Here is a 12,278-nt window from a genome sequence, read left to right as displayed (position 1 = left end):
CCTCGGGTTTTTTAGCACGCGGACGAAGTCGTTGACAGAAGCTAGTCTGAAATAAAGTAACCTCACCGCGTTTGTCTGTCTGTCTGCGATAAACTCAAAATCTGTGAAGCAGATTTCGATGCAGTTTTCTATAAATAGGCCAATTCCAGAAAATTGTGTGTATTATTTGTCAAGATTTTGTGTAAAACTTTTTAGCCAGGATGGCTCACTAGTACACTATAACTTTGGATCGCGACTTCGGTTGCTTGAAAGTAAATCATGACCTTTTACTTTTTCCAGGTAATAATCCTTTTGTTATTCTGCTGTAGAATTCAAAGAATTTCCTTAGTCAGAGAATCGATACTATTCTTACTTTTTACGATTAAAATGAAAAAGTGAATTTGTTTTTTCTTCTTTTAGGTCAAAACTAAAGGATTTTCAGTTAACTATGCAAGGTTGCATCACGATGTTTTCCTTCACCGTTGGAACAAGTGATAATTATTTCTAATACACACATAACTTGGAAAAGTCTTTGGTGTGTTGTCGTGGGTTCGAACCGTCTATCACTTCCTTAGGAGGTACCAACTTATACCACTCGGCTATCAACTACAAAAATATAAGCGAAGTCAGAGACATAACCTAGTGTTGATTTTAACAAACAAACACAAATTACTTCTTGTGATAAGTATTAAGAACTAGCTGACCCGTGCAACTTCGCTTGTGTCACATAAAAGAGAATAGGTCATCATTTTCCCCGTTTTTGTAACATTTTTTACTGGTACTCTGCTCCTATTGGTCGTAGCGTGATGATATATAGCCTATAACCTTCCTCGATAAATGGGCTATCTACACTGAAAGAATTTTTTAAATCGGACCAGTAGTTCCTGAAATTAGCGCGTTCAAACAAACAAACAAACTCTTCAGCTTTATAATATTAGTATAGATATTTACACCTACCTACCTACTTAGTTATGACACACGCGATAAGACGTGTCTACACTGTATATATGTAAATATATTATGTATATCTAATTGTAGAGTTGGTTGCCAACTCTGCTAATTCTTTGTGTTATCAGTTACTCGTTTACACTCACGGCTTTGCTCGCATAAAAAGTAATATTATGACGTTTCCAGATTTTATAGAAATTAGTTTAGTTGTTTTCACGTTAAATAAGGACAGACAAACAAACACTTCTTTGTATACCTGTGATTATAGGTAAGCAAATATGGCTTAAAACTGCGAAATAGCTTATTTTACCCGACTACTGGCTACAAAAAGGAAGGTAATGATATCAGTGTTTGTATATTTGTCTGTTTCCTCAAAATTTTAACTAAAAACATACATTTATCATCAATTTCCCATAGAGGTTCGCAGAGAACAAAGATCACCACTAGGTACCATTCTTACAAACTTCCCTTGCCTCATTCACATCCATACATGTTGTCATACAGGAAATTATATTAATTTAACTAACATTATTTACCAGTGTATGTAGCTGTTCTATCATAATATAAAGATCTCCCGCGATGTCGCCTAGTTATCCAAAAATACCATGGTAATTACAAGTCATTAATTAACATCAGCATAGACAACTAGACTTACTGAGGGGTATCGTGTTATAACCTAGGTAACTCGTGCCTCCGTGCTTCGGAAGGCACGTTAAATTATGGGTCCCGGCTGTAATTTTCAAAAATCTTTGACAGTCGTTAACAGTAGTCAGAAGCTTGAAAGTCTGACAACCAGTCTTAGTATCGTGTTACAACCCAGGTAACTGTGTTATGGAGGTCAGATAGACAGTCGCTCCATGTAAAATACTAGTATTCAGCTGCATCCGGTGAGACTGGAAGCCGACTCCAACATAGTTGGAAGAAAGGCTAGACTGATATAACATCAGCTCGGGTTATAATTGTCCTTGAAAAAGGTCAGTCGCCATAGTTTATCACTTATGACGAGAATGAATAAGGAAAAACAGCTAATACGTGGCGTTTTAGACGTTAGATTAAATAGCTATCAGTGATAACTAAATAACTGGTTTTAATTGAAAAATAAACTTTCTTTTATGTTACGTAAAGCGGGCAAGGTCATTTTGATGTCAAAAATGAAATGGCAGCATTTTTTTTGAGTTATAATATACATACCTATACGGTTGCCAGATAACCGAGATTGTCCCGGTATTTTGCATGTTGTCCCGTATCCAGTAATTTTACCTTTCTGCCCCGGAATAAAAAACTACTAGTAAAATACTGTTTTACAAAGTTACGATACTTCCTCTGCAAAAGTCCAACTAAGACTTTTTGGTCATACGAAATTCTGAATCCTTTCGTGGCCAGGAAAAAAACTATTGAACTATTTGAACTGAGACGAAATTGGTACACTGATAGCTTATAGTCTAGATTAACACATAGGATACTTTTTATCCCCTGTTTTTTATCACGCAGGCGTTGTCACGTGAAGAAACTATTCATATAATAATGACTTGTTTTTATTGAGGTAGGCAGAGAACAGACTTGCTATTTTTTTTGGTTCGTTTATAAAAACTCGTCTGCGACTACCCACACATATACAAATTGGCGATAAAAATAAATTAACTCATTAATGTCCCACTGCTGGGCAAGTGTCTCCTCCCGTAATGAGGGAGCTAGGCCTTGAGTCCACCACGCTGGCCAAGTGCGGGGTTGGGCCTTGAGGACTTTGTAGTCCTTTAAGAACTCTCAGATATGCAAGGTTGCATCACAATGTTTTCTTTCACCGTTGGAACAAGTGATAGTTTTATTCTAATAAACAAAATACTCTTGGTAATTACTTAAATTGGCGATACACTCATACAAACTTAATGACTTTATGTTAATTACACAACAAACAACTTCAAGTGCCTACCTAATTTACAGTAACTGAAAAATAAAACAATATCCTTATATCTTTCTTTTCAAAAAGTCATTATCTTATCAAGAAACTGCATCCGGTCAATTTTCGAAAAGCAGTAAGTACCAACCTATTTATTTATTTTTATAAAAGCGCAAGCGAAACGTTTCAAAAATAACTATGTGAGCGATTAGAGTATGACTCGGGCCAAAACCATGTCATACGACAATTGGGTAGTTGACTATCAGTCAAATCAGCTTCTCTTTATGAAATGTCAAAAACACATTTTAGTATAGACATACGACATAGTGACGTCACAGTGACGTATTTTTGTTGATATCAAATGAGTGCTTAAAATGTTATGTACACAATTTAAACATTATTTACGAAAACGTAGTCTGATTATTTTAAATGAACCTTTTACGAGGACAAGTTTAATACTTTTTACGTTAACACAGTCACCATATTTCATGACTCATTATAATTACAATATAATAATAACAAATTTATCGTATCTCATTAAGATATAGGTAGTAGGTAGGTATTATAGAAAAATACAGAATATTTTAACAGCTGTTTAAGAATGTCGAACAAAAAGTTCTCATTTAATTTTATCATAAAATTAAAAACAATTTAATTTCGTAGCCATCTTGAATGCGGAAGTTAAGTAACAACTAGGGAATGCAATCCCGACTCGAGATCGTCAACTCGAGATCCCTCGCAATCAGAAATATCAATCCCGCGGGATCCCGAGATTTTCGGGATCCCGTCTAGTTAGTAAAAATAATACAATTCGAACGGCTTGTTTAATGTAATATGTGTGTGATAGTGTGGTGAATGCAATAAATTATTATTTGAAAGAAAATAAAAGCCTTTATTTTTGAATATTACTAACAACGTAACATAATTAACAGGTGTAATAACATGAACATAATCAAAAAAGTAGGTGTAGCTCCAGGAGATCAAAATAAAAAGTAATCACATGGCATTTTGAAAGTAGCCTCTTAAAATACAAAGTGTATCTGTTACTGTAAAAGCCCGACCGGTGGTAAATCCTAAGATTTTCCGGTATAACCTAAGATTTACCAACTCGCAATGGTAAAAGTCCGAACAATACTTTTATTTCGAACTTTTACCTATATTCACTTGATGATGTCGAGATGTCGCCGGAGCCCCGCTTCGCGGGGCTCCTCCTACTAGGTGGTTAAAAAAAAATAACCACGAAGGCTAAGGTGCCTTCTAACCTAACCTACCCATGTCGCTTTGCCCAAAACTCCTCCTTTATAACTATGCCACAGTATATAATTATACCGTGAAATAGTTATAAATGTTACTGTAAAAGCCCGAACTGTGGTAAATCCTAAGATTTTCCGGTAAAACCTAAGATTTACCAACTCTCAATGGTAAAAGTCCGAACAAGCCAGAGTTTAAAAACTATGTTACGATATATTTTTTTTTAACCACCCAGAAGGAGGAGCCCCGCGAAGCGGGGCTCCGGCGACATCTCGATATCATCAAGTGAATATAGGTAAAAGTTCGAAATAAAAGAATTGTTCGGACTTTTACCATTGCGAGTTGGTAAATCTTAGGTTATACCGGAAAATCTTAGGATTAACCACCGTTCGGGCTTTTACAGTAACATAAACATAGTTATGAAGGAGGATTTTTTTATACATCGTAACATAGTTTTTAAACTCTGGCTTGTTCGGACTACCATTGAGAGTTGGTAAATCTTGGGTTTTACCGGAAAATCTTAGGATTTACCACAGTTCGGGCTTTTGCAGTAACATATCAATAGTACGAGCTTCTAATCGGCATCTTAAGTCTATTGCAATGTAGCCAGCTGCTGAAAATGCCCTCTCCGACAATCCCGAACGGGATCTCGTCATATTATGCTTCGGGATTGATCCCGAAAAAATACACGGGATCTCGCGAGATCGGGATCCCGCGAGATCGGGATTGCATTCACTAGTAACAACCATGGCATTCTAAACATCATGAATCAATCAATATTAAACCAAAGTTCATCAAAAAATATTTAATTGAAATTACGAAATATCGATGTCAATGTTTTTATTATAGCGCCACGGCACTAACCCCCGGTTTCTGAGGTACATTTAGCGGTAGTTTATCTATTCAATAGCGTTTTTTAACAGTTTAAACGCTATTGAATAGATAAACTACCGCTAAATGTACCTCAGAAACCGGGGGTTACATTGATTCGGCCGACTGCGACAGTATACTAATAATAACATTGACATTACTTTTAAATTTTCATTTGTTTATTGACCCCATTCACTCTCTAAAGTCTTTTTCTTATCGTATGGTTAGTGGTCAACCTAGTGTCAAAGTTGTTCAAGCCCGAAGGCCTTTGACGTGGCTTAACGACTGTTATCTTAATTGACAACAACCGGGACCGACTTTTTACGTGCCCCGTGAGACGCCCAGTTCAAATACCACTATACGGTCACCCATCTAAGGAATAACCGCGCCAAGGTTTGCTTAACCGACTGTTTACCGACCGGTAAGCGCAACTAGCTATGGCTCTAGTAAAAAAAACAAATATAAAAATGATTATAGCAACACGAATTAACAATAACGATATAGATTTTGTTTGAAAACAATAATACGGGAAAGAAATCCACGCTCTGAGTGGTCTTCATAAAGACAATAGATGACGTCACTCGCTTACTCGAACGGCTAAGACTGTCAATTATTCATTTATCACTCATAATAGATCAATTTAAATATTATGTGATCAATTAATTATACTCGTTAATTTATTTACACACATTTCTAACTATTTAATAAAAACTAATTATAAAATTAATTCAGTAATTGCATTGACCGGATATGAATTTGGCAGACTATTCTCATACGAAGTATTATTATATTATGCCTTACCTTGAAAGAGGGTTTATCCATTTTTACAATCCAAAACACAAAGGATAATCCATATCACTTCACAAACACATCCATTTAAATAACAATTTTAAAACAATGGCGTTATTAAATGCATTCTTATTTTAACGTTCAGCGTAGACATTGCACTAAATTTAAACACAACACTCAGTACAAAACAGTTATTTTTCCACGTAATATTTTTAGATACACGCACACACGAACACAACTTTAAGAAAAAAAAATTAAAAAAATATAATTTCCGTTTTTTTTACACACGTCCATAACGAATCGCCGATCGTGATAAACCGAGATATATTTATCAATTATCAATAAATTGTAATAATGACATGGACACTTTATAATCGTTTCGGTTGAAATTTTCATGTAAATAACACTGGTATGTAAAAAAAAATGTTTTTGTAATTATAATTAATAGTTTACAATAAAACAATATGGCGTAATTCGTCAAATATGAGAGAAAACACGATGGCGCGTTACGTGGTGTACGCACACGGCCATATCGGTACGCGGCCAAACCGTGTCTGTGTTGGTCGCCCGTTCATATTTCTAGCCCGCTCACACATTGATTGTAGGGCTGCTTTATTATTTTAACAATTTAAATTTATTAAATAACCTATTTATTTTTTACTTACATTATTATTGTATAGAATTTAGTTTCGAAAAGAATATAAACAAGTGAAATATGGCTTTATTATTTTTACTATTTAAACTTATTTAATAACCCAATTGTTTTTACTAACATATTTATAATTATTATTGTATAGTTTCGGAAAGAATGAAAAAAGTGGATGATGTGTTTTTTTGCTTTGATATTGTTATCAGATTAGTCATTAAGTCAAAGATTGTTCTAGAAAGTTTAATGTTTGTATAATTTTATGATTTACACAAATGTAGGTATTGAAGTTAGATAACTGTGAGATAAAATGAAATCTTGATTAAAAAATAGATTCATTCATTTATTATGTTTCGGTAAGCGTATTGAGTAAATAATACACTTCGTTATAATTTATACTAACTTTTATTTGTACATAAAACAACATTATAAATTCAACTCAAATTATCACTGTAATTAAGATATAAATATATATTTATATCAAATAATTGCTTAACTAATCTAAAACGCATTCACATGAAATATCAAAGTAAATTCTCTAATACTCTATGAATAAAATAAATGAAACAAAGAAAAAAATATAAATATTTATTGCCAAAACGTTGGTGACGACCCTAGCACTCACACAGATACACTCACGCACACAAGCGCAACGGTATCTATACATATTTTTTACGTAAATAAAGATTGTCGTAGTATAAGGCAGGGAAACAGAGAAATATTTAAATATTTAATGTTTTTTTTGTGACGTTATTGTGTTTAACGGTGAAGGACATTGGTTTCTAGGGAAGTGAATTTCGTTGTAAAGAATAATTGCGATCTTTTTATTATGACTTAAATTGTTATGTTATTTCACAGTTAAAATCGATTGGTAATTTCGATACGTGTTCATAAGACTAATAAATACCGTAATATCTTTAGTTTATAAATCAGAATAACACATCAACGTATTTTAAGTAAGTATTAACAATTCAGTGATGATACTTAGAAGTACATACATTATCCTACATCGACGATTACTTAAATAACCCATTACTGTAAAAACGTATTAAGTATGTACTTTGTGCCATATATTTTTAATTTTAAGTCATCAGACCTCAGTCATATACTTAAAAGGCTTGACTGAGTCCAGATACAAATATAGTCGCTTAGATTCCTTTGAATTTTTATTTATTCGCTCACTAAATTGACACACAAACATTTCAGTTTTGCTAAACTCAAACTCACGACCTACCGCAACGAAACAAAACCACAACGTGGTAATTTAATCACTACGTCACAAACGCACTATTTTATTGTATAAACAGACCCTCTTATTCATAAAAATATATGAAGTTACGAAAGGCTTATAAAGAGTTTTGTTTCGTTCACTCCTTAGCGAAATGAAAGAGAAAAACATATTGTACTTTTTAAACTAAAATAGGTTTATAGTATACATTCACTGCAAACAAAGAAAAGTAATAATAATACCAAAACATCTATCGCATCTGAAAATCTTACATATACTACACTCTCATATTATGGACTGTCCGGTATTTTAGTTAATTTATTTTTAGGCTATGGATTTCCGCAAAAAGCTATTTGAAATGCACACGAATTCTGATTTCTAATCGTTAAAGATCTTTAGTGTTGTCTACAACAGGTAGATGGCAGTATTTGCAGTTGAAGGGCTAACAAATTACGAAAGCAATATGGCCGACTTCTTTATAAATAGTTGATTTGACTTTTCGTTTTGAATAAAACTTACTTGTTTTATATCGAAATGTTATTATTGATATGTTATTTTCGTGAAATAAGTAGTTTTGAGTGAGATAATGTGATAAATAGGTATTATTTGTAATAAAATTATTACTCAAGCGCTAAGCTGACTTCATTCCGCCATTTTTGAAATTCTTTTTTTTTCTCCAGCTATTATGGCTGCTATTTTTATTTATTTTATTGCCAAAACTGTTAAATTATTTACTCATAGACTAAAATTAATGTATTAATGTTATGTAAGGTATTAAAGTAATAATTTTTGATTATATTTCAGAATAAAAACAAAATATATAGCGTGGGAGCGGGAAACTATACAATTTGCATTCGCCCGTGAGAAAAAGAGACAGAAATAAATTTAATTTCGTGGCAGCGTTATTGTTTTTTCAATTAATTTGATTACAAATTAAATTTATAACGTATTAATACTATTATTTTATAATTAAATTGAATTGTTTTTTTGATTGTCGACTTTGATAAACCATCAATTGAATTTTTTTTTAAGTGACTTAAAAGACCCGGGAAAATAAAAATTAATAACCTCAAAATATTTTTATCTATAACTTTACTTCTAATAAACATATTTTGACAAAAATAACACAATTATGCCCGTTATTTATCAGAGAACATAATAAAGTATTAAAATGTAATATAAATACTGAAATTTTCATGTAAAATGCTACATTTCGTTACAAAGGTGACTGAGCTGTGCTAATATTACGAGAATGACTCAGGCAGTGATCACATTCGTGTGTGTATGTAAAAATCTGACTGTTTGTATGAATATGTAAACATTATCGTGATTTGTGATGGCTGAATGATTTAATTTATCAATATTTGTGATAATTTCGTCTTTAGTTAAACGGAGACGGTAAAATGGAGTTATTTTTTTGCTTAATCTGTTAAAGTAATCATAGATTATATTTTATCTTAGTAATTATTTACTTTAAAATCGTTAATTTGTTACTAACAGACCTCAAAAAAGGAGTATTTTTAAATAAGTAAACCATTTTTAGCAGACTTAAAAAGGAAAGTTCTCGAATCGTCGATAGAATAAAACCTAGCTTTATTTCTTTTATTTCTTACCCCAAATATGTTAACTGAGTTCAAGTTTCATTCGTTTCTTATGATATTCATTTCAATAATTTATTCACTTATTGAAACAGCTGCTTTCAGTAAAAACAATACGTCTTTTATTGAAATTAAAATATTACCTACATAATTACCGAGACACTAATAAAAGAACGAAATATTTCAATCACATTAAAAACCTGGCTGAATAAAAAATCACTTAAAAAAAAAAAACAACCTGTCAAAAAATGGCGCGAAATATCTATTGTTGACGCCATCTTCATTTTTTTTCATAAAAAGTAAATTTAACATCATCTGATGTAATAATAATGTAGAATTAACTACAAAATTAACAATAAAACGAACGAATCATACAAAAATAATGTTATTTTATTATAAATGGTTAGTAACGTGCACTGTACGAGGACTAAACAGCAATTTCAACCAAATGGATACGACACGCGGTGTAGTCACACTATGTGAAATATTATCGATAACAACACAATTGTTATTATTATTACTTTATTTCTGGTCTTTTTTTGGTTTTAAGTGTAATTTTAAGAGGAAATGAACGGGAATTAATTTTTGTTTCTGTATAATACCTTAGGAATGTAGTAAGGTAGCTTATTTAAGTAGGAAATAAAGTCATGAAGAAAATATTAAAGTTAACTTTACTATGAAAATTTTATGGGTAAATAAAAATACTGCTTTAAATTATGACATCTCCATAAAATCAGCAATTTTTAATAACAATTTCGATCAAATATTTCAATTTTTAAAATAAAATCACTAAAATTGCTTTCAAAACTTTACTTAAAACTAAATAAACCTTCAAATTACTCTTCATCCACACCAAACCTACCATCCTTCCTTAAATTTTCCAACAAAAACACAATAAACCTCAATAAATAAACAATATAAATAAATAATACTAAACTCTCGTGGCACAGAATCGCGCCGTGTGTCTCCTCTGACCCGAGCAGCGCTTGCTTCAGCAAATGAATGTGTACTGTCCACGTACACAATATGGCGACTTTAGTATTATTATTATTATTTAATTGTTCATTTATTTTTGTAAGTTTGATGTATTTTTGTGTTTTAGGTCTTTTTTACAGGAAGTTAGTATAGAATAAGTAAGTGATAGTATAAGTGTATAGTTTTAGAAGTTGTATGATTTTCATACTGTAACCATTTTTAAATTTGCATTATTAAACTAAACCTAATTTCAAAACCATATTAATATGTTTTAAGTCATTTTATATAGGTATTTAGTTGAATGGAACGGTAAACGTAGGTATCTTACTAATATTATACATAAATGCGAAATGTTGTAAGTACCTACATACGTATGTTTGTTACTCTTTCACGAAAAAACTTCTGGTGATTTTAATGAAATTTGACACACATATAGTTTTTAACCTTTATTAACACATAGGATACTTCTTACCAAGATAAATCTTTTCACGCGTATGAACTCGGCGTAAATTTGTATTAACAAAATTCTGTCGTTTAATATTACGAAACTTTTAAAATCAACAATTAAACTCAATTAAACCTGTATTTATTTCATAGAATTAGCCAAGAACTACATAAAAATCTTATGTATGTGTATGTGTAAAACAACAGAACTTATTGTATAGTAAGTATGTATAGATTAATTTCAAACATATATACCTAAATACCTATCTCTGAGTTATATTCTATAAAATATATCACTGAAAATAACCAAAACATTACAAATAAAATCCCATACCGAATAAAAACAAGTATAATTTTAAAGTATAAAACACATAACCCACCTTAGTTCGGCCGCGGTCGGTTAAGAAGGGTATAAACGGAACTCATCGGAATATATTCCGTAAAAACAGCACTAAGGAAACTGTAGAGACATGTTGTTACTAAATTAATGTTTTGAGAGAGTTAGTTTTGAAACAAAGACATTTTGAATATTTATGTTAAGAAATATTCAGACATTTTTGATTTAAATAGAAAAAAGAATAGATTAAGTAATTTTGACTGTATTTTACATTAAATTCGTAATTAAATCCATTTTTCTTTAATTTTAATTTAGCTTTTATAATATTGTTGACTTTATTTTAGTATTTCGTAGTCAAACGTTCTTAATGTATTGGTGATAACCTTTTAATTGATTTATTATAGTTATATAACCATGAACACTTCAAACATAAAAGTTAAGACTGAGAATACAATAGGATAATTATCTTTAACTGTAATAAGGCACTACCTTACATACACACTCTATCAATATCAATACAAAAAAATAAATCTCTAACCCCAGGTTTCTGAGGTACATTTAGCGGTAGTTTATCTATTCAATAGCGTTTTTTTACATAAGTTTAAACGCTATATAATAGATAAGCTACCGCTAAATGTACCTCAGAAACCGGGCATTAGAGATTTATTTTTAAATGACACAGAACTCAAAAAATAATCAAATAAACAAATCAGTACCTTTCAAAAACAATTATTTCACCTCCACATCTTTTCCTGTCCAACCCGAGTTTACCCTCAGAAAGCCTCTGCGACAAAACTTTTAATTATATCGCTCTCTCTTTCCCCCACTGCCACACACATATCTCTGTCTCGCTCATCTTGCGTCCCACTCGCACAGTTTGCATACAAACAGAGATACAGTAGTTTTTATTTCATAGAAATGGTTTTTTGCTATGATTTTTGGGTTTTCAAGAAATGTTTTTTTTTGGAAATTGTTTTTTTTGGTTAAACGGTTTGTTTTGAGACTAACTGTATATAGGGGATTCGGTCGTGTTTTGTATGGTTCGAAACGATTAATAGGGTAGTTGACTGGGTTAACAAATTTTATTTTAGAATGAGCTATATTACTCGCGCGGCTTCGCTTACAAATTAAATAATGTTTTGTTGTCATGTCTCTGGGGTCTTAAACTATCTCTGTACAAATTATAACAAATAACGGTTGAGTAGTTTAGCTAGTAAGTACGTAACAAACAGTCAGGCAGACTTTCATATTTATAAAATAATAATTATTTAATATAACATCTATATTTTTTGTTACATCTAGGTAATGAGGTAATC

At 31.5% G+C, this 12,278-nt stretch overlaps 1 protein-coding gene across 1 annotated transcript in view; it reads right to left on the bottom strand.

The window, feature by feature from the left end:
• Positions 1–6,257, bottom strand: part of LOC142985250 (uncharacterized) — an 83,224-nt gene extending 76,967 nt beyond the window's left edge. Inside the window, exons 1-2 of the mRNA XM_076133297.1 lie at positions 6,188–6,257; positions 5,747–5,972 (exon numbers count right to left, since the gene is read on the bottom strand). Coding sequence (XP_075989412.1) covers positions 5,747–5,767 — 21 coding nt within the window. The 5' untranslated portion in view covers positions 5,768–5,972; positions 6,188–6,257. The remainder of the gene's footprint in view (positions 1–5,746; positions 5,973–6,187) is intronic.
• Between the last annotated feature and the right edge of the window lie 6,021 nt (positions 6,258–12,278).

This window comes from Anticarsia gemmatalis, chromosome 29 (assembly GCF_050436995.1).
Source record: "Anticarsia gemmatalis isolate Benzon Research Colony breed Stoneville strain chromosome 29, ilAntGemm2 primary, whole genome shotgun sequence".
Classification (NCBI taxonomy): domain Eukaryota; kingdom Metazoa; phylum Arthropoda; class Insecta; order Lepidoptera; family Erebidae; genus Anticarsia; species Anticarsia gemmatalis.
The sequence above is the reverse complement of the archived record's forward strand: the minus strand, read 5'-3'. Positions and strand labels throughout refer to the sequence as shown.